The 26,879-nt window shown below is 46.8% G+C and overlaps 15 protein-coding genes across 15 annotated transcripts; 5 read left to right on the forward strand and 10 right to left on the reverse strand.

Moving 5' to 3' along the window:
* Window positions 1-573: 573 nt before the first annotated feature.
* COCVIDRAFT_31323 (hypothetical protein) lies at window positions 574-1,240 on the forward strand (the record flags this gene model as incomplete). Its single annotated transcript, XM_014695587.1, has 2 exons — window positions 574-866; window positions 1,036-1,240. 2 exons carry the CDS (start codon window positions 574-576, stop codon window positions 1,238-1,240), a joined length of 498 nt encoding a protein of 165 aa, XP_014551073.1.
* Window positions 1,241-2,135: 895 nt separating this feature from the next.
* On the reverse strand, window positions 2,136-3,542 carry COCVIDRAFT_42558 (hypothetical protein; the record flags this gene model as incomplete). Its single annotated transcript, XM_014695588.1, has 5 exons — window positions 2,136-2,678; window positions 2,735-2,937; window positions 2,986-3,217; window positions 3,288-3,321; window positions 3,421-3,542. 5 exons carry the CDS (start codon window positions 3,540-3,542, stop codon window positions 2,136-2,138), a joined length of 1,134 nt encoding a protein of 377 aa, XP_014551074.1.
* Window positions 3,543-3,971: 429 nt separating this feature from the next.
* COCVIDRAFT_20611 (hypothetical protein) lies at window positions 3,972-4,313 on the forward strand (the record flags this gene model as incomplete). The annotated part of the gene is made up of 1 exon (XM_014695573.1): window positions 3,972-4,313. The coding sequence occupies one exon, from the start codon at window positions 3,972-3,974 to the stop codon at window positions 4,311-4,313; it is 342 nt and encodes a 113-aa protein (XP_014551059.1).
* A 1,061-nt stretch (window positions 4,314-5,374) lies between these two features.
* COCVIDRAFT_20612 (hypothetical protein) lies at window positions 5,375-7,267 on the forward strand (the record flags this gene model as incomplete). The annotated part of the gene is made up of 3 exons (XM_014695574.1): window positions 5,375-5,986; window positions 6,043-6,222; window positions 6,275-7,267. The coding sequence occupies 3 exons, from the start codon at window positions 5,375-5,377 to the stop codon at window positions 7,265-7,267; spliced, it is 1,785 nt and encodes a 594-aa protein (XP_014551060.1).
* Window positions 7,268-9,034: 1,767 nt separating this feature from the next.
* Window positions 9,035-9,898, reverse strand: COCVIDRAFT_31326 (hypothetical protein; the record flags this gene model as incomplete). Its single annotated transcript, XM_014695589.1, has 2 exons — window positions 9,035-9,447; window positions 9,520-9,898. 2 exons carry the CDS (start codon window positions 9,896-9,898, stop codon window positions 9,035-9,037), a joined length of 792 nt encoding a protein of 263 aa, XP_014551075.1.
* Window positions 9,899-10,621: 723 nt separating this feature from the next.
* COCVIDRAFT_20614 (hypothetical protein) lies at window positions 10,622-11,204 on the reverse strand (the record flags this gene model as incomplete). Its single annotated transcript, XM_014695575.1, has 3 exons — window positions 10,622-10,746; window positions 10,861-11,134; window positions 11,193-11,204. 3 exons carry the CDS (start codon window positions 11,202-11,204, stop codon window positions 10,622-10,624), a joined length of 411 nt encoding a protein of 136 aa, XP_014551061.1.
* A 1,052-nt stretch (window positions 11,205-12,256) lies between these two features.
* COCVIDRAFT_42562 (hypothetical protein) lies at window positions 12,257-12,625 on the forward strand (the record flags this gene model as incomplete). The annotated part of the gene is made up of 1 exon (XM_014695590.1): window positions 12,257-12,625. One exon carries the CDS (start codon window positions 12,257-12,259, stop codon window positions 12,623-12,625), a length of 369 nt encoding a protein of 122 aa, XP_014551076.1.
* A 341-nt stretch (window positions 12,626-12,966) lies between these two features.
* COCVIDRAFT_113839 (hypothetical protein) lies at window positions 12,967-13,574 on the reverse strand (the record flags this gene model as incomplete). The annotated part of the gene is made up of 2 exons (XM_014695591.1): window positions 12,967-13,158; window positions 13,230-13,574. The coding sequence occupies 2 exons, from the start codon at window positions 13,572-13,574 to the stop codon at window positions 12,967-12,969; spliced, it is 537 nt and encodes a 178-aa protein (XP_014551077.1).
* Window positions 13,575-14,660: 1,086 nt separating this feature from the next.
* Window positions 14,661-15,454, reverse strand: COCVIDRAFT_113851 (hypothetical protein; the record flags this gene model as incomplete). Its single annotated transcript, XM_014695592.1, has 4 exons — window positions 14,661-14,692; window positions 14,741-15,075; window positions 15,122-15,237; window positions 15,284-15,454. 4 exons carry the CDS (start codon window positions 15,452-15,454, stop codon window positions 14,661-14,663), a joined length of 654 nt encoding a protein of 217 aa, XP_014551078.1.
* Window positions 15,455-15,642: 188 nt separating this feature from the next.
* Window positions 15,643-15,828, reverse strand: COCVIDRAFT_113877 (hypothetical protein; the record flags this gene model as incomplete). The annotated part of the gene is made up of 1 exon (XM_014695593.1): window positions 15,643-15,828. A coding segment is annotated over one exon (186 nt), but the record flags the coding sequence as incomplete, so codon positions are not given.
* An 869-nt stretch (window positions 15,829-16,697) lies between these two features.
* Window positions 16,698-17,296, reverse strand: COCVIDRAFT_20617 (hypothetical protein; the record flags this gene model as incomplete). Its single annotated transcript, XM_014695576.1, has 3 exons — window positions 16,698-16,846; window positions 16,884-16,940; window positions 17,173-17,296. 3 exons carry the CDS (start codon window positions 17,294-17,296, stop codon window positions 16,698-16,700), a joined length of 330 nt encoding a protein of 109 aa, XP_014551062.1.
* A 1,743-nt stretch (window positions 17,297-19,039) lies between these two features.
* Window positions 19,040-19,851, forward strand: COCVIDRAFT_20618 (hypothetical protein; the record flags this gene model as incomplete). Its single annotated transcript, XM_014695577.1, has 2 exons — window positions 19,040-19,070; window positions 19,562-19,851. The coding sequence occupies 2 exons, from the start codon at window positions 19,040-19,042 to the stop codon at window positions 19,849-19,851; spliced, it is 321 nt and encodes a 106-aa protein (XP_014551063.1).
* A 672-nt stretch (window positions 19,852-20,523) lies between these two features.
* Window positions 20,524-23,526, reverse strand: COCVIDRAFT_113852 (hypothetical protein; the record flags this gene model as incomplete). Its single annotated transcript, XM_014695594.1, has 1 exon — window positions 20,524-23,526. One exon carries the CDS (start codon window positions 23,524-23,526, stop codon window positions 20,524-20,526), a length of 3,003 nt encoding a protein of 1,000 aa, XP_014551080.1.
* A 974-nt stretch (window positions 23,527-24,500) lies between these two features.
* COCVIDRAFT_31331 (hypothetical protein) lies at window positions 24,501-24,900 on the reverse strand (the record flags this gene model as incomplete). The annotated part of the gene is made up of 2 exons (XM_014695595.1): window positions 24,501-24,617; window positions 24,781-24,900. The coding sequence occupies 2 exons, from the start codon at window positions 24,898-24,900 to the stop codon at window positions 24,501-24,503; spliced, it is 237 nt and encodes a 78-aa protein (XP_014551081.1).
* Window positions 24,901-26,135: 1,235 nt separating this feature from the next.
* COCVIDRAFT_31332 (hypothetical protein) lies at window positions 26,136-26,544 on the reverse strand (the record flags this gene model as incomplete). Its single annotated transcript, XM_014695596.1, has 3 exons — window positions 26,136-26,164; window positions 26,216-26,408; window positions 26,479-26,544. The coding sequence occupies 3 exons, from the start codon at window positions 26,542-26,544 to the stop codon at window positions 26,136-26,138; spliced, it is 288 nt and encodes a 95-aa protein (XP_014551082.1).
* Window positions 26,545-26,879: the final 335 nt, after the last annotated feature.

A 26,879-nucleotide genomic window follows, 5' to 3' on the forward strand; every position in this document is an offset into this window, starting at 1 on the left:
CCATTCACTGGCAAAGGAAAGGAGAGATTATGAAGTGTACTGAGACGGACGCACCTACCTGGACTGTGTTAGAAAAGAAGAACAATCTTGCTGCGCATCTGGCGAATTGTGTATTTTGGTTAAAAGGACATGATCGATAGCCAAAAAAGGAGACTAGATCACCAAGCCTTTGGTCTTAGCCACTACCGGCGTGCAATGTGATGATGAAATCAGAGAAACACATGTCACACGCCAGTCGATGACGTAAAGCAACAGCGGATAAATCTGAATGAGTGGAAAGACCAAAAGGTGACAGCTCGCTTTGGTGTGTTCTCCGCTTTCTCCGCTTTCTCCGCTCAACCTCGAAACTGTACTTTACCTTACTAACTCCGCGTCCCGCGGACCCATGGCCCATCCATTCATCAAACAGTCATGTCCGTTCAGCGACGCCAGAAGCGTTCCCCTATTAGTTGTGAGCTATGTCGCATTCGAAAGATTCGCTGCAGTCGACTGCGGGGCCCTCCGCCCTGCGAAACGTGCGTGCGCAGGCAGCTTGCATCAGACTGTCACTATGTCCAGTCCCATCACATTTCAATGCCCATCTTTCGTAACGCACCGCCATCGCCAGTGTCTGAGCAGTCGACACCAACAACGGCAGCAACCATCCGATCGAACGAAGACCTGGCTGCACGTGTAGCCAACCTAGAAGCGCTCATACAAGCGCAAGATGCAAATGCGCATTCGTCTTCTGCAGATACGATTCTGCCTTTAGGGAGAGCAAAGGGCATGCTCTTGACGAAAGAGACTGATCATGTGCGTTTCATACCATCTGCAGCCTCAGAAGACAGAGAGAACTCTCCCTACGATCCTCACCAGGCTCTACGCCGGTCAGTAGATTTGAGCGCTGGGCCATATCCTCTTGGCAAAAGAAAGATCGAGATAGACCAACTACTTGATGATCTCCCACCTCGACATCACTGTAGCCGATTGAAAGATATATTTTCTAGTTCATTTGCTTCTGTAAGCCGTAATGTGTCACGAGCACTGCAATCATAGATTGACTTTGGTACCGCGGTTGTTCCATATTCTGCATGATCCCACCTTCAACAAGCAGTATGAAGTCTTCGAAAGGGCTCCGGAATCAATGTCTCTATCATGGATAGCCCTTCTAAATGCCATTATCCGGACATCTGTCGTGGCTTTGGGTCCGTCGAGTGGGCTTCTCAATGATCTCTCACGGAAGGAGCTTGTCACTGACTAAATTGCCGAGCTCTCCGAACGTTATCGTAGCGCAGCCTTCAAATGCTTGAAGGCAGATAACTACCTGTGGCAGTAGAATATAACCACGCTTCAGGCGCTGATCATTCTCATCTACAGTATCAATCACAGCCATGGCCAAACCTGGACGTTGCTCGGCATGGCCTACCATATTGCCCTTTCCTTGGGTTGTCACATCGACCCAAGCGAGTTCGGCCTTGATGTTATCAGATGTGAAGAGAGGCGCCGCTGCTGGGCTGGCATCATGATGCTATATATGATTCAAGCCATGTCCTTGGGTCGTTTGGGACCAGACCCATCAACTGCATCTGAAGGTGTTCAAATGCCTTCCGATCTAAACGACTCGGACTTGATCGCCGATGAATACATTCTGCCCATTACCTTCAACCGCCCATCACAAATGTCATACCTCCTTCTAAAGTTTCGCCTGTATGAGATCGCCAACGAAGTCTCTTCAATTGTTCGAACCTCTCTGAATACCCCCTCTTCTCTAATAAGCAGAGTGGACCAAAGAATACTCAATGAACAACGCAGTTGGCATGACAAGTATCTGTCACAATCGAGATTAGCTGCATTACCTACATATCATAGAGCACATCTCAATATTCTGCAAGGTTGTTCGTATCAGTTGATTTTGATTCTTCACAACCACGCCTTGAGACGTTCCGTAGTCGACTCCCAACAATGCCGTCTATCAGCATCCAGAGTTGCGCATAGTGCAGAGAAGATACTGCATATACACACACCGAACTATTCACCAAGGACGAGTTTTCTCCATTCAGATGGTATCTTGGAGGCATCGGCAGCTTCCATGCGTACCATGCTGCTGTAGGTACAGGAGTGCGCTGAAAGATTCGAGGCACTCGCCGAAACAAGCATTAGCCCGGTTGAACTTTGCCTAGTTCATCTGATTGCATGAATAGAGCTGCAACCCCAGCCGTCGCTGCGATGATGGCTTCATGTTCGGTGAAGCCCAGGAGCTTCACAAAGTGCTCGAGATCCCGTGCATACGTTCCATGCGGTGTCCATGCAAACCCGTAGTCACCACCAGGCAAAACGACGATACCCCGGCGATGCATCTCCCGCAGCCCGGCAATAGCAATATCGAGTTCGCGTTTGTAGCCTGCTTTCTCGGCTGCTTCCCTGGGATAGCCAAATGCTTCCGCGTCATTCAGCGTACATACCAGCCAGTTGATCGCTGGAGCAACAATGTGTTTGGCCTTTGCTTGCTCAAGCATGTACATGCCTCTATCATCGATGTAAGAGGCGTGGTAGATTGTTTCGATTCCGTGTCTGACCGACATGATGACGGAGTCACGGGCACAAGCGTGTGAACACAGACGTTTTCCATGTTTGTGGGCCTCATCCACACATGCTTGGGTCTCCTCTTCGGTGAAGTAGCAGTCCTGGGCCGATCGTGTCTCCGTAATCTTCAGGCAGATGTTAGCTCCAAGTTCAAAAGGGTAAAAGATTGTACGGTTTCACTTGCTTCTTCGCCACTCATGCTCAATTTGATATTGTCAACTCCGAGCTGGACATGGTGTTTGATGACCTCCCGCATCTCTTCTGGCCCGTCTGCAAAAGCTGTGATTCCTCCAACGAGCTTGCCTCCCCGTCGCGCCATATCTTTCCCGTTAGCAAGATATCTGGGACCAGGTGTGTCTCCAGCATTTATGGCATCTTAGATGACAACATCAAGTCTCTCTTTCGTAGACGTAGCGCCAAAACACATTGTGTAGCCAGAATCGAGAAAACATTGCGCACTCCGCATAGTCAGGAGTGTATGTTCCTCCACTCCCGAGGGTCCCAATTGCTCCAGATCACCACTATTCCAGGTAAGATGGGTGTGGGCGTCTCCCAAACCTGACATTAGTGTTCTGCCTTTTCCATAGAACACCCTGACACCAACTTGCGCCCTGAGCTGTTCTACATCTGGTACTTGGCCCACCGCTGTAAATCGCTCCCCTTTTGTATAGCTATCAGCTCTACCTCTCGGTTAATCGTATGAAGCCTCGCAATGCTTATGAAACTTCAATCAAAACGTCTCCGCGGAACGGCTCCCTGCTAGAGGAATCAAGGATATTCACATCGAGAAAAATTATCTTCGTTTCCGGGTGTGGACCCTAGATTTCGTATATTTTTGGTTGGAGGTGGTCTTCCCACTTGAGGTCCTTGATGGACTCGATGTTTCTAGGAGGCCCTCGATAAGGCTCTGGCGCCACATCGACTGACGGCCAGGGCCTACTGTCATGGCTAGTGCCAGAATCGGTTCGTTCAAGAGCCATAGTGCTATCACGGTAATGGAGGATAAGACTATGGAGTTCGGAGACACTGGCTCAGAGTCTACAATGTATGATCTCAAGAAAATATACCACACACATAAATGCACTTGATAAACCCCACGGCAGGCTAAGACGGATGGCGTTTTGAGGAATTAATTATTCTCTACCTAGATGACACATTCTACATGGATCGTGAGTGTAGAATGAGGTTTCCCCGTAGACTGTACGACCACACTTCGGTTTCCGTCATCTCGGCCTACCCTGCGCTTAACCAGTTCTATCCTACTGGCCAGCCGTTTGTCTCCAAGGTCATTGCGCTTATTTCCCCGCTGTGTACCTCTTGTACGAGATTATCCTTTCGCTGGATCGATTGGCAGCCAGACATTGCGACCACGTTCTTTCTTTACCTGCAAGCGAGACTCAACATACGATATGGGGTGGCTGAGAGCCGTGCGCGATGAGACAACTGAGTTGAAGTCCAATCCGAATCGATCAAGCGTTGAAACGAGAGCAAATCTGGAATTGGACGAAGAACGTACCTTTTGTACTGAAAGGCTTCCCATCAGTGCATCTTTGCATCCGCAAGAGCTGCAGCCTCTTCCATTCGTCCCTCACGGTACCCCCGATTCTGAGCTGCCTTTTCTTTCCGCCGCGGAAGTTTCTCTGACTGCTCAAAAATTCGCAAGCGATCAGGAAGAACAGTTGTACATTATTGTGGATGAGATAGTGTACAATTGCACGCAATTCGTCCATGAACATCCAGGTGGTCCTTGAGTCATCAAGAACTTCAGAGGGCAAGATTGCTCATGGCAGTTTTAGAGATTTCGTTCAGAAAAAAATATGGAGGAATGGGGGAAGCCGCTGAGAGTTGCGCGGACAAAGGATGTAGGGAATAGATGGAAGGAGAGGCCGAGATGGGTTGGGTTGAGGAAGTTTGGCGCGATAGATGAAGGGGATTGGTGAATCATACACTTTCTCATCGTAGAAGCATTGGAGTTCGTAGCGGAGTTTATTGTTGATGTTTCTAAATCCATTGAACAGAAAGAAGGATGCCATATGATCGTGTATGGCAACAGGGAATGCAGAAATAAAACAACTCCACAATGTAATTCTTGCTGCTGCTAACAGCTCCGACATACGGTAGTCAGTTGGAATCATTGTTCCTTTCCTGCGGCATGTTGCGAGTGGAACATATTTCCTAGTATCAGGCATGACCTTTGTACATGATGAGGAGAGATGGCCATTCTGTGCTAGTAACATATGCACCAACAGCCGGGAAAGGCTCAAAGCAGTTGATTGATAGCCAAAGTTCTCACTTATTGACGGTGTCAAATATCTGCGCATAAAGCATGATGAAATTGCGCAGTATGCGACATGTGAAGTGACGTGGAAAAGGTGCTCTCTGAATGTCAAGCTACACGACCGATCGTCACTTTCTGACCTGGATTACATGTCGAACAACTTCATACGTTAATTTTTCACTTGATGCTAGCTTGACAATGGCTCCTCCTAGATCTCACGAGAAAAGCACGCGTGATTTACACAGTTGTCCGCCGCGCATTGAGCGACGCCAAGTCCGCAGCGGGAGCCCCGCAGTAGGTACGTACCCTCTCTGCTATCCCCGCCATCTCCGCGATTCTTCCTCCGTGGGTCCACTACCCCTCCTCTTTACCTGTTCCACGTATGAGCGCAAATCCAGATAGCGTGTATTAGATGTGACATGTGCGAATGCGCGTCCCAGGCTTTATTAATTGAGTGATTAGACGGCAGCTTGCGTTGCCAACCCACAACCCTAGGATCGACCAGCAGGAAACGATAGATTTGCATTCCGAGCCATGCCTTCCACCGGTTCAGCAAATGGGCACAGGTCCCTAACGAACTATGTGTCTTTCCTAGATCTGGATACAGGGCGCACCCGCGTTGGTCATTATGATCTCGCGAATGGATCTATCCAGCCATTGGCCTTCTTGTCCGGAACGCCGCTAGACAACATCTACCAGGTGATTGAAATTGGCGAATCTAACATCATCCCTTCGGGCAAAACTTTACTAGCTTCCGCCATCAAGATCTTGCCACCCTTCACCGGCCGCGATATCTTGTGTGTTGGCAAAAACTATGCTGAACATGCGAAGGAGTTCAATAGCTCAGGCTTTGACAGCTCAGACAAAGTAGACACGCCGTCCCACCCTGTCATTTTCACCAAACGTTTCACTTCCATTATTGGAAATGGCGATGAAATCTTGCCGCATTTGGACTTCACGGAGACAGTTGACTATGAAGGCGAGATCGGTGTTGTCGTTGGCAAAGCTGGATTTCGCATATCAGAAGAAAGCGCAATGGACCACGTATGGGGCTACACAATTGTCAATGACGTGACGGCGCGTGAGCGTCAAAGAGACCACAAGCAGTTTTATATTGGAAAGTCTCCCGACACATTCTGCCCCATGGTAAGTTGATGTGTGCTACTAGGTGTGTTCAAGCAACGCCTGACTTAGAATGACAGGGACCGATTGCAGTACCAGCATCCAAGCTAGATAAGGTATTGCAGCTGGAGACGTACGTCAATGGGGAGCTGCGACAGAAAGCCACAACAAAGGACCTGATCTTTTCCATTCCTCATCTGATCAAGACCATGTCCGAAGGGCAAACACTCATGCCGGGCGATGTTCTTGCCACCGGAACAGTAAGTGCATTCGATGATAATCAGTAATTAAATGTACTGACCTGCAATAAAGCCTGCAGGCGTTGGTATCGGAAGGAAGCCACCAATCTATCTCAGGCCTGGTGATACTGTCGCCGTATCCGTCAGCGGTCTGGGTACTCTGACGAATCGCATTGCAAGTCCAAACTCGAACAATCCGACCATCACCACGGTTGGAAGCACGTTGTCCCGTATACAGCCCTGTAACTTGGCTAAAAGCATCGACAATACGTCGCTGACAATCATCAACAACAAACCACTCTACTACAAAAGTATCGGTGTACAATCAAAACTATCTATTGTTTTCATCCATGGTCTTGGTGGCACCTCTGACTTCTACACTCCACTGATCCAGTCTCTGGGCCTTGAAACCACGCACTCCCTACATCTATTTGACCTAGAAGGCCATGGACTCTCACCATCCTCGCCACTTAGCAAAGTGAGCATCGAATCTATTGCCAATGACGTTAACGGCATATTCGAGAAGGCGAACATCACGCCGGATGCAACGCTCATAGCTCATTCAATGGGATGTCTTGCAGCTGTTCAGTTCGCACTGATGCATCCAAACAAGATATCGAACTTAATTCTAATCGGGCCTCCACCGTCACCTCTACCTGAAGCAGGGAGTGCGGGTGCCCACGCTCGAGCTGAGACGGTGCGAAGTAAGGGCATGCACGCTGTTGTCGATGCTGTTGTCTCCGCTGGTACTTCGGATAAGACGAAAACTACGAATCCAGTAGCAGTAGCTGCAGTGCGCATGTCGTTACTTTGTCAGGATCCCGAGGGGTACGCGAAGGGATGTACGGCACTTGCAGAGGCAAAAGCGCTCGACTTTGCCATGATCCAACCCAGAACGCTCATCATCACAGGGACTGAAGACAAGGTATCGCCACCTCAGTTGTGCGAGAAATACTTGAAAGGGCTAGGAGATAAGGGAAGTCTGCATGTACTGGAAAGTGTGGGGCATTGGCATGTTCTAGAGGACTTTCAAGGTACTGCGAGCGCTGTAAAGGCGTTTCTGTAGATAGTTTTAGCTACGTTTTGAAATGGATACCTGCAAGGTTGAACGCTGTAGCTCCCATGGCCAGCAAAGTTTGATCCGCGGCCATTCGCTTTGATCATGGCGTCCCACCTTAGTTTATTTTAGGGTACCATTCTTCTGGTCATGATGTCAGGGTTTTGTATTTTTGTCTTGTCATACTATTGTAGGGTCTTCGTATTTGTTTTGCTCCCTATGGATAATCCGATCTGCGTACGAAATCCAACGCCCGCTCCAGAACCATCTTCACTACAATCTGGATCATTTGCAGTGCATTTGGAATTCTGTACGTGCTATCAGTCATACTGATTAAGGAAATATCTTGATGCACCACGTAATTGGTCGCAGAGTACACGTTTGCCAACCAGATTACTTCTCTGCGTAATACAAAGCCGATAATTTCATATGGTGTGCCAGGAGGACCATGAGCGATGCATGGCTGAAATCCCGTTAGTGGACAGACATACATATCGTGGCAGGCTCTATATCAAATATGAACAAAGAAGCACTGTTCCCTGAATTGAGCTGATGGAATGAACTAAAACTTCTAACGCTTCCAATGCTTCAGACCTGATGACGGGTGTGTAACCCAAAAGCTGAAGTACAGTGCGTAGGCTATGTTGTAAACGCGTAGCAAGGAAAGTGCCAAATACGCGCAGCGAAAACGGAGTTCAGAAGGTTTCCTCTCAATTCAAAAAGCCGGATTTGCCTTGCCGTTTCTCCTAGCCTAGCCTAGCTATACGGCAACCTTCGTCATAAAGTCTCTACGTGAGGATTGGCCAACGCTCGATGTGACATAATATTCATGTATTGGGCTCATTATCCAATATTCGGGCTTTCTGACAGAGTGAGGCTTGTTTTTTTTGCCACAAGATATGTTTTCTCCTACGTATCACTCATGCGCATTGTGGGGCGATCCTGCAAAGAAACGTGTTCGAGCGAAGCTCGCAGGGTTGAGTAACATTCGCGACCAATCACACTCTACTATATGTTCTATTGATTCGTCATAGTTTACAGGACGATATATCCGTTCAACTCTACTTGGACAGGAATGGCAAGAATGGCTTGCATTCTGGAAGGCTTTGAGAACATGATGTATTGAGGGACAACATAGGTCAGAAGATCATCCTCGCTCAGCCTTATCAGATATTGGGATTGAATCCTCCAAGCAAGGCCGATGTAGAGTCTGAAGTAGATCAAGCGCATCGCTTCGGTAGGTGGGGAGGATATCAGAGTTCCGTTGTTTTTCATTGTTGATCATATGATCAATAGCGTCAGCTGCGTGTTCTTTGATACTCACTTTGCTGGTATCCTGTGCGTCATTCTAAATATCATCTCGACGTTCCAGCCCATACATCTATCATTATAGTGTGAGTCTAGTTAGCAATTATATTCTCGGGCTTGATTCTACGAACGTCTAACCACTCGAGCTAATCGTGCTCTCGAATTATTCTAAAAGGGTCTAAAGGGTTAAATGAGGTTATAGTAGGCCTCCCTGATTTATATATAGGTAGCTGGTAGCATATCTACAAGGGCAAGGCTGCAAATGTCTCAGGAAGGATGTTCTTGTTCATAATCGTCCGGGCAGCAAAGGGATCGTATTTCTTCAAATATCTAGCGAAAAAAAAACGCGATCTAGAAGGAACTATAATTGCCTGTACGGATTGAGGTCAATTTGGCCAAGAAGGACGCAGAGTTGAGACGATGAGTGCTGGACATGGTGGCACAACTGTTGATCCAGAAGTCGGGAATCTACTCGCTACTAGCATCTTGAATCGCTTCCATCGCTTTTTGTAAAACTTTCTTCGTATCTTCGTCCACCACAGTCTTCTGAACCTCCTCCAGCCGCTCTACCCAAAGCCACCATCTCCCTTCACTGTAACCATTCCAGTTTTTGTCAACAATATCGCTTCCCTGTTCTGCAGCACGACCATCGTATGTTTTACCCTCCTTACAAAACGCGTGCATAGTCTTACCCGCGTAGATAAACCATGCCGCAGCTGCTTTGCACCCCTCGTCTCCACTTTTACTGTAAATCTGATCTGGTGCTGTGTCCTCTAATACCCGACGCAGCGTCCAGATCGCGTAGATAGAAAAATCTACCAGATCAGCAGCTGTAAGACGGGCGGCGAGTGCATTCATATTGAATGGTTCTGCATGTTGCTCTAGATGGAACTTAGCGATCTGAGTTTTGCCGCATGTGCTCAAACCGAAAAATACAAGGTAGGGCTAAATACCATCGTTCCAACACTCTCGAATGGCAGGCCCCAGCAATGGGAGTTGCTTCCAAGTAACCTGCTCACCCCATATTTCAAACTCAGCCGGCTCTTTTAGGTCAGCCACGGCTGCGAGGACTTCTACCACCCTATCAAGCTTATTGGCTGGCATCTTCGACGCGTATTCCACCACTTGATTCCAGATATTCCATAAAGCAGCCTCACCAGCTTCTGAATCAGCAGCAGCAAATGATGAGACAGCAGGTGCTACAAGGCGATTCGCAGCTAAAGAGGCCGGTATGGAAGCATCCGCAACTTGCAAAACGGTCGGCGAGGGACGCTGTGCATTTCGGACAATTCCTCCGCGGCCATTACCTCTACGACCACGAATCCCTCGCATTATGGAGTTTACTTCTTGTACGATATACTGAATGGCTTAGCTGACGTACTCTGCAGATGGTCTTAACCTAAGTATAAAAAAGCTTTCATGAGATGTTTGGACTTTACCTGAAAGGTTTCTCAATCTGTTGAGATGTCTGTAGCAATGCTCTGTCTACTGCTTTTATCACAATAGTTGGATGAATGAAACCAACAGCGTATATATAAAACAGTAAGACGGAAGGTGCCGTACGCTGACTACTGCGCCGCACTAAAACCCCAGCTAGCGTGGGGTTAGTGCTCTCGCGACACAACTATTACCGAAGTTTTCCCGAAGTACATGGATATGCTGTATCTTAACTAGTGAGCCTAAAATGTTACGAACGCTTGGTTGGCGCCTTAACTAAAAGTCCCAAGCCACTAAATCAACAGAATGACCGAGTAATCTGTGTCAGATTTTCAGCAAAAAGACTCTGGAATCTTTTAAACATCCCTGTTTAGCTTTGCACAAATATTAAATACACTCCAGAGTACATAGTTGTCACATCGACAAAACGCTTGAATGTTTGAACGCTATAAGCGGAAACTTGCTGCTTAGAATCTAAGCAAGATCGTTCATATGAACGAGGGATAGTAAAATGTAAATTATATACGGTACAAGCTATGTGTATACTCATGGTGCATTCTATATTCATACATCTTGCTTAGTACTATCAATCCGCTGTGCTGATATACGGAATTTATCTTAGCAGAGATAAAATGTATTACGGTTATTAGCAGGAGCGCCTCTATGCGTCATGGCACCAAGGAGGTCACAGTTTCCTGTAGCTGCATCGTAAGCAGCTACGCAACGGTCTGGTCCTGGTGCACCTAGAGACAAATCGTTAGCTGGTATCACTAGATATAACGTCTTGAAAGAAAGGTACTTATGCCACCGGTGATTTGCCGATGCAATTCTACGATTTGAATAAAAACTTCACTTACCCCCATTGTAGGCCCTGCTACCACCTACTAACGGATATTCATACAGGTCTCCCGTATATGACCCAAAGTTCAGCTGCTCTCCATTATTGAAAAAGTGAGGGTATCCTCCGGGCCCCTGCCTGTTGTCATACAAGCAAAGAGTTCTACGGCAGGCCTCCAACTGAGAGTTAGAGTAAGTAACTCCTCTACACGTCACATCACGCTTCTCGACCACGCTGTTTGGAGTGGGAGTTGTAAACACCAAACCAGCGAGAAGAGAAACAGTGAGTAAAGCCTACAGAAAGCTATTAATACTGATTTCAAGTTACGGACTTGTTTTTCAATGCTCTGACCTTGCTGAACATGTTTGAAAGTTGGTATCAAAACGTTCTAAGTTTAGAATCTTTTGAAATGAGGAAAGTATCTTAACGAATGAAGGGAGGTGAGTGAGGATATGTTAATAACTACATTCACAATCTGCCCTTTATAGAGAAACGTAGCTTGCCGTTGAACTAAGTCTTAGCAGACTGTTCACCTCGGTTCTACTAAGAAGACGATGGTGTCTTCGTCTTAGCTAAGATTTTGTGCCACATGATTCATGTCTACTAATTTAAGATTTTTGGTGTTCCGCCGCGACATGCTGTCTCCGAGGTCCAACAGAGCCACGGTGGGGAGTTGTAATGCTAATCTCTTGGCAGCAAGGGTGTTTAATTGTTTTGTAGATCATGGAACTTCCCATAAGGTAGCGATCTTTTTTTTGGTGGGTATTAGCCAAGAAATAGAGAAGCTTGGGTGCGTAGGATTAACTAGTTACCTAGATTGTCTTAGGTAAGCACTAGCAGAGTCTTGAGATCGAGAAAGCATAGTATTAAGAAAGGAATCCAATTGCTTTCCAAAGAAAAACGTCAAAACTAATCGACACTCTGCTTTAGCGTTTAGTATGGGCGTAGTGTATAGAGTCGCTAACTTAGCAACCCTTTCTAGGCTCTTAACAAATACAAAATACTTACAAAACCAATCCCTCTATCATGGTGTGATCACAGCATAAGATTAGCTATCCTATACAGTTGAGCAGATTTCGCTAGCGGCTCACGTAAGGTCCTACTAGCTTCTTGATCAGGCCCTATATCGGCAATTTCTACGGATCGCGTTTTAGTAGTATTTGGTGATTCCTCAAGTTCTTCATTAGTGGTTTCTACTATGACCAGTGACACATATAAAGACATCGTTTTCCCTCTTTCAAGATCATCACTCACTTCCTATCATACTTGCTCACTATCGGCACTGAATCCACTACCTCTCTATCAGATCGGTAATATCCTGTTCTTTCGTTTGACTTCGCTCTAAAGTTCGAATCAGTCAAAAGTACAACCTCTTCTCCAAGGATCTCACTTTGTTCTTTTCTGATACTTCTTAGATGGTCCAATTCAACACCCTCGTTCTCGCCACCATTGGCCTTGCTCTTCCTGCGGCAGCCCAGAAGAACTTCTGTGCCTCTAAGGACGGTACCCCATGGGCCAGAGCATCGACTGGATTTGGGTTCAAATCGACTAGTTCGTCAACTTGGCAGTGGTACTCGGTCGATTATAATACGGACCTCAATATCTACCAGGATTGCAATGTTGTGCAGAGGCGACCCGGCAGCCAACGAGCTCTTCGACAGTTCTGTATCGCTACATCCAACAACTACCAGTGTTGGGAGGCTCCCGGTCTGAACGACCCAACTGGATCCTGCTTTCTGCCCGACTGCTCTAACATCAACAACGTCTGGGCCTGGTTCGACTAGGTATATCAGGATAAGCAATCGCCAGTGGATGTTGACCTAGAGCCGGTGCGCGACGCCCTAGGACTGAATTCTTGGTATGAATTAGGAAGTTATTCGCGTGATACCGAGAATAATCTACATACGCGAAGCACAAGGTGTTGGGAATAGGTGGAATTAATAAATAATCTTTTATTCTTGTCACAGCGATCGATGCCCTGGCGTGATAGGTTGTGTAGCGAAGAAAAGCACTTGGAACTGATCATCCTTTTGTGATATCTCCCTGATTAGACTGACATTGGCGTATCTTAAGTATCTTTAGCAACGCCACTATGAGGTACGTATGTACATGTGCGTTCTGATGCTTATCTCCTCGCCCTCTTTGCGCGATTTGGGTGGTGTCTGGTCTGCTTGCACCCAAGCTCGGCCCCTAGATTATTGCAGCAAGTCCACACAAAACCTTCCAGATATTTCTCACGCATCTCGGGTGTATCTATCGTGCCGTGGCAATCCTCGTCGTGGTCGGCCCGGAAGTCGTTCTCGTAGTCGACTTCCAGCTCGCCTGCAGATTACAAGTTAATCGGCGCTTTTGTATGTAAGCTACTCTGTACAGTATGTACTAATCTACATGCCATTGACAGCTCTTCTTTTCGTTATGCAGGACATCATACTCCTTGTCGCACCACTCGAAGATCTCGAATCGCTGTCTACGTGTTGGCGCATGAGTTTGCTCATCAGAGTAGTTAGACTCAGAGACATCATCTTCCTCATCCTGATCCTCTGACCGGGCCCTCTTCAACACGCCGGGCCGCAGCATCAGCTCGCCTTGAACATACGTGAAGTTGGAGGGAGAGGTTGTACTCAAGTGCTTCAGCAACGCACGCACACGTTCTGGGGTGGCGGAGTCAATGGCATTGTATAAGTTCTGGGTTTCTCCAGGGGAATATTGAGAATGCACATATGAAAATGCCATTTTGCGACTTGCGAGTTGACTAAGACGCGTGTGTGATTATTTGCGCGACTGCTGAGGTACGCGATTACGCGTACTTAAGTAAGTAGTGCCTAAGCCACGGGCGCCACTAAAGCTCCGGGTATTCTTGTTGATATGGTGTTCACACTTACATTTCTTTTCTGCTAACCTTTAGAACACTATGCACTCACCGCAGGTTTAGATCTTCTTTGTCGCTTACTTTCTAAGGAGGAGAAGCCACCGAAACTATACATCTAAGGACTTTCGTAGTAATAGGATGTGTGATTTAGAATGTAAGATCTTTAGATTTAGAGACAGCGGGCTGACTTTAATCAACTTAGATAGTATGTGCTAAGAGTCCAACTGAACAGTGGTTACTTATACGTAATAGTAAATGTTTTGGTAAAATATCAGAGTATAGGACGGAAGCCAATCAATTATATGTGCAATGGGAAGCCGAAGCTAGGCGTAGAATAGTTATCACTAAGATGTGAGATGTGGGAAGGACTTTCAATAAGATTAGCCGGTGAACAATTACAGCAAGCTATTTGAAGCGACAAAGTGAGTTAGTGCTAACGTTCTTAACATCTGGTGCACCTGCGATAGTACCATCTCTCATATGATCTTGAGTATGAACCACCGATGTATAGAAAATAGATGCGAAGTACTAGCGAAGGTATTTCGTCACATTGTAAGATAGATTGCTGCATTGGTGCGATTGGATGATACCATGGTGGTGGTATTCGTATCTTACAAGATCGCAGAGGCTGCTTCCCCTCCGCATTACGAAAATATTCGCACTACAATGAGGTTAAGAAGATATTCATGTGGCGTTGTTCATTCAAAGAAACATTTTACCTTAAGATACACGCTTGGAGACACTTTATATTCGTAATAATTTTGGAGCCAAGCACTACATCGTAATATCATAATACAAGCCCAGAGCATTAATCTAGCCAAATCACACATTATCACTACCAAAGTAATCGCAGGAGGTAGTACCAGATCTGAAACTGCACCTCCCCAGCAGCTGAATGGTTCATGTCCTATAAAGCGGACGCGAGACCGTTCGAGACATGCTCAGCTTAATTACTGAGTGTTGGGGGTGAGGACGTAAACGGCTACTAATGTCAGTGAAAGATTCGTACTCGGAAATTCTCTGAACCTACAGTTGACATTGCTATTGGCGTTGGAGGGACCCATGGTGTTCTTCAGGTAGCAGTAACCGGAACCTGCTCCACCATTAAACGAAGCAGCCTCGCAATTAGTATCAGCCGCACAAGCCTGAGTGCAAGCCTGAAGGTTTTCGACAAACACGTTGCCGTAGTCGAAACCGTAGAAGTCATTGCTGCAGGTCAGAACCAGAGTGCGACCGCCGGATGTGAAAGAGCAGTCGTTGTCGGTAGGGCAGGCAAAGTTGGAGGGGCACGCCTTCCTTGGCTTCTTGCCCTCATCGGTCACGGTGGTCTTCTTGGAAGTGATAGCGATGCCAACGACGTTGGAGCTGATATTGTCAGTATAGCGATTGAAATCTTGGCGTTGAGGCTTACTTGGACTGGGCACCGGTGAGGGTTGACTTCAGGTAGCAGCTGTTTCCGACATAGCTGGCAGCAACACAGAGAGTGTTGGTGGCGCAGGCTTGCATACACTCGCCGATGGTGGAAGTCTGTCGAGGTAAGAATGGTGTGAATCAACTGTAAAGACTAACTCACCTCGGCACGGATCAAGTCTCCGCCGTAGTAATCAGTTCCGCAGGCGACTTGGAACTTGACTCCTTTGATATTGTTCACACACCCATTGTTGTCAGGACAGGCAGGGCTGACAGGGCACATGGTGGTGGCACGGAGCGCAAGAGCAGCAAGAGCAAGAAGTTGAGGGGCCATTGTTGCGAGTGTTGGTGCTAGGGAAGGTATTGAGCAATTGTGAATATGAAAGGTTGAGTATTGTGGTGGTGATTGTGTTGTAGTGAATGGTGGGAAAGATACCTCGCAAGATACGAGGCCTTATATACAAATTACAATGTGTAGTCTCCTCGGCCTCGGCGCGATACACCGCATTCTAGGCTGACGTTCTAATATCGTTTTAGGCAAGTACAAAGTGTGTGTACCTTCAGCCTCATGGTAAGTTCCGCGCCACAGCTTGTATCGCTGGCAGTACTAAGTTGAGATGCCGACAACAATAAGATCGGGCTATGACAATGTCCGTCGCGATCTGCTTGGTACGACAGAACCCCTTGCAGATGCAAAACGTGGCTGCACTAAGCCCAAGCGAGCTGTTTCACTCAAGGGCTGAATGCCCCCCACCCTCCCCATTGGGCCGCTACAAATACACACCGCCGCAGGTTCATCCGCAGCAGACCACTCCAATTCGGTTTGCCACTTATTGGATAATGACAAAATTGCCAGAAATGAGAAAAGTGGCTGCACACTAATTCCGTGGCGTAGATCGTAGCGAAATCGTCAACGTGGTCCAGACTATTAAGCTTCGCCTGCCAAGGAGCCTGGATTCTGCTCTCCCCCGTCCTCAGCTCAGGGCGGATCCAGCCTCACGGGTCCAGCCTCACGGGATTTTCCCCAGATCACCTTTTCGGACGCCCCGCGACAAGCATTGAGTCCATTCACTTGGTGTTTTTGCTAACCGCGGAGATTTCTAGTTTGCGACCAGCCGACCCTCCTTGTGACAATCCTGGTCTCCGCCAATGGGCGCACGCGAGTGACCAACAAGAACTCACTGCATGCGCCCCAGCTCACCGGAACATCAAACAAGCTCAACGACTAGTGAATTTCAAAGTTCTATAGCCCTGCTGCAACAAATATATTTTTTACAGTAGTGTACATATGATTCTGGTATGATGCACGTGCTGTGAAAGGTTTAGCATGTAGGAGCAAAGGTTTCGGAATAGCGTTCAGTCGAATCCTTGTAACTCGCCCTAAGGATCAGACGGTGGATTTATACCGTACAGATCCTCAGGTTTGCTCAAGATGATGCTCTTGGATCTTGATTAGGTATCTCTCGGGTGGGTATGATGTCTAAGTCACGTGACACCCAAAGTATCAAAATCAATCCTGTGCGTAAAGCTAACATAACACTACAAGTGTATGAATTTATACCCAATTCACTATCGCACTAGCTAGTCCGACTAGGTATAGAAGATGAGGTTATAGAGAAAGCCCTCTCGTGTTCAATCTCTTTGTTCTGTGCTCTACGTCTTACAGCGGCCTCCCTGGCAGATGCAGAGTCCTTCGAGACTTGTGTTGACAACAATAAGTCAAATGCTGAAGCATATATATATACAACATAGCAATAACTTACAATAATCTGCACTGGCCTTAACGAATGAGATAGAACCTGCGCAGCCAAGCAAGCCAGCTGTGATATGGAGTTAGCAATGATCTAGTCTACAGCGAACAAGAAATTTGGTCTGCATGGAACGTCCACACAATGTTTACCCCACTTCATGGAGGGGGGGCAAGGCACTGGAACGTATGGAGCTCAGTAGCGGTGCAACCAGAAAGGAAAGCAAGATACGCGCTGCAAGTTTCCAAACGCTTGCAGCCTCCACACCAGCCAAATTTTCCAACATGTAAGCCAGTGCAGATACTTCTCTCCTGATTCTCTTGGAATTGTGATCCCAGTGACGGACTATAAGGAAGGGGTTTCGTAGGCGGAGCAGCGAGGGTGCTATTAGCTAGGAAGGCCAAGACAACAGTGATAAGTGGAAGCATGGCGACTTTTATTGATAGTATGGATGCAAAGCTAGATATACGAAGATGAGTTTGATTTTGAGTGTTTATGTTTGCTATAGAAGTGATTGTCCAAGCTGTCAAAGGTAGCTCGTGGATGCGAGAGATTCAAAGCCTTTTATATCCTGCCGACGGTCTTAAATCACTGTACGTACGCTCGCATATCCCTTCGTATCCTATCTCTTCTTGCCACCATCTATCTCTCTATGGGTCTCTCGTATCAATTATTCTCTCCGTGCCGTCTGGCTCTATATTCTATGTACTGCAAAACTCTATTTACTAAAAGATATCCATTCAGCCACAACGGTGATAAACCGGTCTATGATTCATGCTAGGTAATTGGACAGTGCTGGCTAACAGAGTTTCCCGTCACATATGGAAAAACTGTATCCTCTTAATCGCTCAAACTATCCACGTCTCCCGTTCCTATTCTCGATTAGTCTTGGTTCTTATCTCCCCGATGGACCTGCTAGGTCTTCTATTTTCTCCACGTTTCAATCTACCTTATGGTTCGATGCGAAAGCCATCGAGAGACTGATTTGTACGACAAGGGTTGAGTTGAGTAAAGAACGTCGCACTTGTACACGTAGAGTTGGGTCGTCTTCTACATGTAACTAGTTGAAAAGCTGTTCCCCATGTCCTAGGAAGACTAAAATACAAACTCTGAACGTATGCAATACACCAACAGTGAACTAAGGCGTTGCGCCTCGTTATCTTAGCTTCCGCATGTTGAAATCCTGTCTCTTTCCACCACGGGCATTTTGTAAGTGAGTCTTTTGTTCGGATATTCAGAGAATTATGTTGCTGCTAGGCAATCCCTTCACCTTTGACTTCAGGATCGCTTTATCCCCGCATTTGTTGTCTGCATTTGGCTTGATTATCCCGCCTTATCCTTAGACACATGACTAACGCAGAAACTTACAGAGCTATCTAAGACGATAAGGAACAGAACATGGGTTTCTGGCTGAAAAGATAGTATCTAAATAGGGTATTGCTTACGCTGTCATACACATGCAGCTTATGGTTTGCGCACACGGCACAGTGGCCAGCCCACGCGGGATATCAATACACCGAGTATGCGCCTATCTAGGAAAACTTATATGTTGTAGATATCAGGCATTCATTGGGTACAACGTTGTTCCTTTGACCTCCGAAACGCGAGAAACTTTTTGCTTGAAGCTTGGCATCAGCGATTACCTGGCTGAACCAACCTCTGTGCACTACCACATCAAACACTTCGACTTCGATGTTGTGCCTGAGTCCATTCCCTTATCTTGTGTATGGGGCGCTGAGTCTCTCACTTTTGTTATCGTTGTTAACGGCGTCTTCCTCGAGATTCGACAAAACCTTTTCAATATCCTATAGTGCGCAGAGTTGACGGAGCGCATATCGTCCCACTACTTTTTTTTTTTTTAGCAAACCGCGCGGAGTTGAACGCCCATCCCCGTTGAAGAGTTTTTCGAGCATATCTGCCGCAGAAGCTCGTGCTTCCGGGTCAACGGTCGCCATTTCTTGGACGCAGCTTAAAGAACGATTATTTGCAGCACCCTGTACTGCAATCTTACCCAACCAAGGCGTGCCAAACCGCTTCCCCCGGAACTCATCCACGTTCAATGCGTAGGCTAACTTGATATAAAGGGACCAAACATCTACTTTTGATGTTTGCTCAATTTTCGAGAAGAATTCGGGTGCCATGAATATTGGACTGCCAACGAGGGTTCGGGGATGTGGAATGGTACTACAAACGCCAAAGTCCGTGAGTTGAAAGGTATAGCCGCCGCCTGGTAGAGACTGGCGGAGCATGTTCTCAGGCTTCACATCGCTATCCATAATTCGATAGGATGCAAGGTAATCAAGTGCTTAGAGCATCTGATGGAGAAGAGACTCCGCCAATCGTGTGTCTTTTGTAAACACCTCCTTTTTAATTAGATTCCCGGTGTTGCCTTCTTTCAGATGTGTCAAAATATCAAGATGCGTTCCTCCAAAACCTTACGCTGATATAAACTCTACGATATTTGGCTTACGTACATGTCAGCTAATGCCTATATAACAAACTCGGAGCTGGCACCTTACATGAGATATACGCGCGCAAGTCTCTACTTCCCGCTTCAACATCGTGTACTCTTGCGACTGGAGCCCGCGCTTGGGCCATTTCACCTGTTTGAATACGAAAATTTACCCGAATCAACATCAACAGCTTTGTAGACCTTCCCAAATGAGCTTCTTCCAATCTCTATTTTCTTATAGGACCTGAACCTTTTCGCTCACCCTCGACAACCAAGGGTGTGAACAGCAGGAGTGTGGATCCGTGTGGTACGTTTGGAGGGGAAAGTGGTCGGTATTACGTTATCGACAGTCCGGGCGAAACGATGATGGTCCTCTTCACTCGCCATTTTCTCATCGAAATCAATTGGATATTCATACCAATAAATCTAGAACTGGAAAATTTTGTGATCTACACCACCGAATCTGAATCGGTTGTTGATCAGCTCGGCCACGACAACTCGGCGGTCGGGGCGCTCCGACTTAAACTGTAGAGACTTTGAACCAAAGGTTTGAGTCGATCAGGAGCTCGATCGATCGCAGAGGAGGATCTCCTTTAAGTCCTTATGTATCTTCAAAGAACACTGGGCCCGGGAGATGAAAGAACACTCTATAGCGATGTCACCAGTACGTCCGATAGTCGCCAGGGTATATCTTGACTTCGAGCTGATTTGGAAGCCGATGTTGAGGCCTCGTACAATTTCTCCCGAATTGGGGTGGTTTCCCACACGAGCAATAAAAGAAACGCGATGATAGTTATCTGGATAGACGATGATACGTTCAACAGTTTGCTTGTTCGAGGGTATGAGAGAAAATAGAGCACAAGAGTGAGGCTGTTCACGGGGCTGAATAAGGAACATAGTAGTTCTGCGTTTCGCGTGTCAATATATAAGTAGTAACGCGCCACTAGGAGTTCAACTCTCTTGTCTTAGCATAGCTAGGAAACCGCGTATTAGTTAAGAACAATGCTGGACCTTTTGGTGTCAAGACACTCTAAATCTAAGTCTACTATTCTTTTATATACAAACGCTCCATTTAGTAGCATATATACTAGTAGTACGTGATAGAGGTTTTTAAACCCTGAAAGGTGCATAGTTAAACGTCTGCATTTAACAGTAGAATAGCTTGAGTTGCTAGTTTTTGCACAACTAGAATATGTTCCTAACTTATGCTGCATAATACCCGTTGTTAATCCAGAAACGAAACATCCTACGAAACAGCTCCGCGCTAAGCGGGACATAGATTATGTCATCAGCATCTGCCAATGCCTCCTTGGTATTGTCGGTTCGATAAATCGGCGTCTTCTGGCTCGTCTCAAAACGAGTGAGTTCTCCTAGCACCGGCTCACGGAGGAGAGGCATCAGGGCTAACAAAGGACTGTCATTGAGGTTCTTGTCCTTGCTTACGGCTTTCACCCATTCCTGGTATGAAACCAGTTTGACAGGATAACCAGCTTCGTGAAGGAGCTTCCCAGTTCTCTCTAAACTAACTGATTGTTTCGGATCCGGTGAGACGATACTGTAAGATCGTCCAATGTTTGAAGATGAACGTGAAATGTGGTAGATGGCTGCGCATGCATAGTCGACGGTGACGTACTCCCATCGCAAATCTTTAATCAGTGGAAAGAACCCCAGCTTTGCACTGCCCATCGCAACCCTTGCAAAGAAATCGTTGGGATTGCCAGCACCTCGCTCGCTGTCGCAAATTACGGTTCCCAAGCGATATATCGAGACGAGGAAGCCACGATCACGGGCACGGTGCATCAAACTCTCAGCCACCCACTGGCTCTGAGAATAGCCGGTGTCGTGTAGCGGGCCTTGAATATGTGGTTCTAACGCCTCGTCTTCGAGAAGCGATTTTGTCCCATTCACAAGACCGGTTGCCCCCCACGCATCAATCGTTGATGCATAATGGATAGTTTTGGGCAGACCAATGCTGGCGAAATCCAAGACATTCTTGGTGCCAAGTACGTTCGCCCCGAAGTGCGTTTGGTAAGGCTGGCAAAAGTTGACATGTGCGCCAAAATGGTATATCACGCTAACGGATCTAGCGAGGCGATCGTGCTCTTCATCCGCCAGGCCAAAGTGGTGCGTTTCAAGGTCACCATCCACAACACTGATGTGTTCATCAATCTTGTCATCCCAAAGGCCATATTTTTCAAGCGCTTCTCGTAGACGTGCATTTGAGGAGAGATTGTTCCTCGACCTGATTAAACATGTGACCCGCGACTTAGTAGCCACAGTGCACGAGAGGTGCTTTAGGAAGTATGACCCAAGGAAGCCCGTTGCACCCGTCAAGAAAATATGCGCTTCCTTAGTCCCAGGAGCTGTTGGAGTGGTACCATTTGAGCGTAATATGTCATCAGCCAAACGTGAGTCAGTCTTCAGTCGCTGGATCAGCGCGATCTTCTCGGTAGCTTTCCCGTTCTCTGCGGACTCGATGAACTGAAGCGTTTTCCCAAAACGTGAATTATCGTAAACATTTTGTAGGCTGATAAACTTCCCGAAGGTCTGCCGGATTTTTACAGTCAAATGAGCAGCCTGCAGAGATGTGGCGCCTAGGTCAAAAAAGTCGTCATTCTCATGCGCCGCATGTATGCCCAGAACATCTCTCCAGATTTGTTCAAGCATGCTCCACGCGTCACTTTGTGTGTTTATGTTGTTCCTAGGGAACTTCTTTCTAAGTTCGCTTTCGAGAGTGGCGTAATCAATTTTCCCACGGGAGTTAAGTGGGAATCCTTTGAGGGAGATGATTTGGTCAGGAACCATGTACGCTGGCAAATGTTTTGACGCGTATTCCCGTAGATCCGTAATTTTGTTCACGTCATCCTCCTGTGATAAAACACAGGCCACAAGTAGTGGCCCGGACTTGGTATCTAGAGCTTTGACTTGGAGAACACAAACATCTTGGACCATCTGGCTCTGTATAAAAGTTGACTCGATCTCGCTGGGCTCTACCCTATAGTTGTTTTGCTTGATCTGCCGGTCATTCCGACCAGCATAGACGAGAACTCCTGACGCTTCTTTCCTGAAATAACCCAAGTCTCCTGTTTTGAACAATGGGAGCCGGTATCCTTCGGAGCCAGGGGTGGGAGAAGTATTAAGAAATCTTCTCTGGTCTTCTTCAGTGCCATTCAGATACCCAATGGAGAGCCCTGGACCACTGATACAGATTTCTCCGAGCTCCTCCTCTATTGTAATTCTTCGACTATCCTTGTCCAGCAGTATTACTTGCATGTCTCCGACGGCTTTCCCAATTGCTACTTGTGTCATTTCTGCTTCTGGATGATCCACCAGATGAAGGGTCACAAAAGTTGTCGCCTCCGTCGGACCATATGCATTCCATACCTCCTGAGGTGGATTATTTCTAAGAACGGTTTTGATAGCAGCCGGATTTAGCGCAGAACCTGCTATGAGCAGCAACCTTAAGCTAGAGAAAGCCTGAGGATGGTTGAATGCAATGAGATGGAAATGACTGGTAGATAAAAACCCGACTGTAGCACCCTTCCGGGAAATGAAACTCTGTAACTCGGAGCCGTCAAGTGTTACTGTCTTTGGTGCAACGATAATCTCTGCTCCCGCAAGAAGAGAGACCCAAACCTCGAAGAGAGACAGATCGAAGCTAGGATTGTTGAGAAATAGTGTTTTGTCGTTGGATCGCAAGGGCGTTACGTCAGTGGATGATGCGAGGTGCATGATGGCAGCTCCAGTGATCTGTACCAGTTTCGGCTTGCCAGTCGTACCAGAAGTGTGGAGGATGTGAGTTACTCTGCCGTCTACGCTGTTCGGCTCCTCTGTAGCTGTGGACTGGTGGATTTTGAGGGAATTGGATCCTTCTGAGACTATATCAATCTGAGAAGAGGTTTCGACATAGCCTTTAAACCCGTTGTCGGAAAAAGCGTATCGCACTCTAGCTTGCCTGAAGAGTTGCTCAATACGAGTCTCCGGAAGGCTCGGGTCAACAGGAAAACAGACGCCATTGGCTAAACTAATGCCAATTTGACAAACAATGAAATGAACACCTGGACCATACCGAATCCCAACTACCTCATTGTCCTCCAGTCCCTGATCGAGCAATAGCTGGGCGACAGACTCCGCAAGGTACTTCAGTTGCCCGTACGAAAGGCAAGTATCACCTTCATTCACAGCTGGAGCGCCTGGAGATCTCATAACCTGGCCGTCAAATGCGTTGTATATATTCTTGCTTTGCATCTTGAACAAGAACTTCTGGGAACAGTGATAACAGTATATAGTTAGATGTATTGAGTTGTGTTTAAAACAAAATAGTAGCTGTAGAGAGTGATCAGCCTTAACTCTAGGTTATATATACAGAAGGATGGGGCTTTAGGTCTCCGTATAATACAAAAGGATAATATTTTTCGCGAATAGTAGACTGGAAATAGAATCTGTCATTGGTTGCTAGATCTTCACTTCTCAATTTTGGTATCAATCTATCATTGAAGGAATGAACTATTTTACTACGTCATGCAAAAATCAGAGTCCGCCATACTCCAGGGTACTGTATCTTAGCAGTCAATGCACCACGTTGGTTAGTACACCACCTCACTGAGATCGCCCCCCACCCAGCAATATAAGGTCGTAGAGACGCTCATACAGTATAATCGGGTGACATAAGAAAAGACCGATCGAATACGTTTCTATCTTCAAACTAATCTAATTATATTAATTGCTGCAGCCAACCAATTCTACATGATATGCTAGAGGAATTATAGTCCCTTTGGGAACTGCGGTCTGATGGCGATCTTAACTTCTTCGCCACTGGCTGCATCAACGGCTCGTTTAGCATATCTAGCCAGGCCAACAAGGCTGTCGACAACACGTACCTAACAGCGCTAGCCCAGCACCGCTGCGAAAAGCTACTAGCAAACGTAGCTAAACGTGTTATCTAAAAGAAGAATGCGCGCGTTGGCCTCTGCCACAGCCTCGACACCGCTGCCACAAACAGTGCGGAGGGCGATGCAGACAGCGCTGGCAATAGGGCTATCCACCTGTTCGTGGCGTCGGTCGATGCGGAGCTAGTAAGCCTCCCTGAAGACGTCACCGCTGCCGAGCTGACGACGCGCACCATCGGCTACGCATCCACGCCTGCATGTTGCATCGCATCGAGGACACCGATCGCTTTGTTAACTTCGCCGGCCATCGACTCCCTTGAGATGCGCAACTGAATCAAGCGCAGGTTCACCGACCTCGGCATTAGCAACCTCAAGATTCTCGACGCCTGCACCATCGACTTGGCTTAGCTTTGATTGTTAACATCTCTGTACATCGGCATAATCACTAGGTACAAAGCCTTATAACAAACCTCCTTTCTAACTATTGATTCCGCTACAATCCTACCGACGGACAAACAAAATCATAGCCCTCTTTGATCGACTCCCAACCTATGCGTTCGGTATCACCTACCGGGAAAAGGTCGTATGCGTGAGTGCCTCCTTCTGCGATAGACAACTGCAGAGGCACGCCCTTATCTCGGGGACCGTCCGCCGTAGCCTGTGACATGCTCAGTGGCAGCCAGTCGTTCATATCTCCGTGTGTCAACAAGGTTGGCACAGCGTATTCGCCGTGCTTGATGTGCCAGAGAGGACTGATTACTTAAACTTATTCATCATTTATAGGAAGAATTCAAAGAGTGTTTTGGTGCGCTAAAACCCCCATCATAAATATCGCTCGTGTTGCCGCAAAGTCAATGCAGGCCGCTGTTTGAAAAATCTCAGAATTTGCGATTGAATAAGGACAAAGTGAGTCCTATACCGACGTCGAGCATGTCCATAGACAGTCCATTAGCGACTAAACGAAAGCAGTTCAGAGCTACTTAAAGTACCCGTTTAGGTACGGTCATTCATCGATTTCAACTAGAAAATATATTTTACGCAGGAGCTTGCGACTGCATTACTATTTTGTAGTATCCCGAATGAGTGAGAAAGAGCTAGGAGGAGCATAGTAAGAGATTGCGTCAGCTTGTGTACAATGGTCCACCATTGCTTGCACTCATATACGAAGGAAGGATTGGGTTGGTCTAAGGGTTACTCTATCGAGTTGTGTTTTTGATGGATTGAGCGACACAAACGGAACCTACTTAAAATAGAGGTAGTTTGATAGCCCGAACGTGATGCTTTCTACCTGTCAACTTTGTGATCTTGTAGAGACCTATACTCCCTGTCAGTTAACATGGATCTGGCCACCCAAGTATTAGCAAAAGGTTTGCCTCAAGATGTAGGTCGCTTGAAGTCAAGGCTGTACGTCATCTAAATACAGGCATCTAATGTCGAGATAGCATTTCAGTTTTTACTTAATCTAAGATATATGCTATAATCATATAAACCCTTACTTAGTTTATCGACCAATCAGCAATAGCCTCGACTTGACTACCGTCGTCTTCCCCCCACCACATCGCCACAAGTTTCACGCTAACGGTTCGATCACTAGAAGGTATCGTGCGCCTATGCACAATGGATTTAGAATATCCGAATCCGCTATGGAAGCATCAAGACTTGGTCGCATCCGCTGTTGCGACCGCCTTCAATCACTAAGGAAATGCAGATATCAGAGAAAAGCAGGTTTAAGTATTAAATACTTAAATTCTTTGTACTTTATATTTCTAAATTAACGAAAGAACGGGTTCAGTCGATCTTCCTACATGACTGACCGCCTTAGTAACAAGTGCCTCTCATACCTGTCCCTACTCTCTGATACGTTCAACCCTCCTCTACACAGCCCTCTATTTAATCCCACGTCTACTAGTAAGCGGTATCCATTTATTAGCAGCACTGATTATCGATCCTGTTGCCTGAGTCCCAGTTAGTTGATACCCTCCACCACTCTTAATAAAGTAGCATACTACTAGCGTCGTACAAGCAGTTGTCTGCGCCATAGTACACATCCTGATAGTAAGAGGGCCACCTAAATGTCTTTACGCAGTGATCTGGCTTGTCGAGACGGGCTTCAACTTTAGACACGCCATTGCCAATTACACGTGAGCTTGGGGCGCAGATATAGATGTCGTTGAGGTAGATGCAGCCGCGGTTAACGTGCTGGTGCAGAGGGTTAGTGGAGGAGAGAGAGGAAGAGAGGAAGGAAGAGACGGGCTGGGAGGGGGCGTACAAAGAAGGTTGCACTTGTGTAGGAGAGGAGGCCGGTGAAGACCGCGATGAGAGTGGTGGAGTGCATAGTGGTGGTGGTAATGCTCGTGGTGGTTGTTGAGTGGCGTTGCGAACTGAGTCTGTCTGGCTGTTTTATATACCTGTCATCTAGACGTGTATATTATCCGGTTGCAGCTGTTTCTAATCTAAGCTTGTGGATCACGCCAACTGCAGGATGTTCCTCCAAGGCGTTTTTTTCCTATAGCCGATAAGCAATGTCGTTAACCAACTCGTGCCGAACTAAATTTAACTTCAGGATTCGAGCGTGTAGGAAAGGGAATCTAGGAGTTCAGGGGTCAAGAAGCTTACCTAGAGTTACGCCTATGTGGTTTGGAGATTAGTTCATCAACTCTGATTACTTTG

Source organism: Bipolaris victoriae, assembly GCF_000527765.1.
Source record: "Bipolaris victoriae FI3 unplaced genomic scaffold scaffold_154, whole genome shotgun sequence".
In the NCBI taxonomy this organism is placed as follows: domain Eukaryota; kingdom Fungi; phylum Ascomycota; class Dothideomycetes; order Pleosporales; family Pleosporaceae; genus Bipolaris; species Bipolaris victoriae.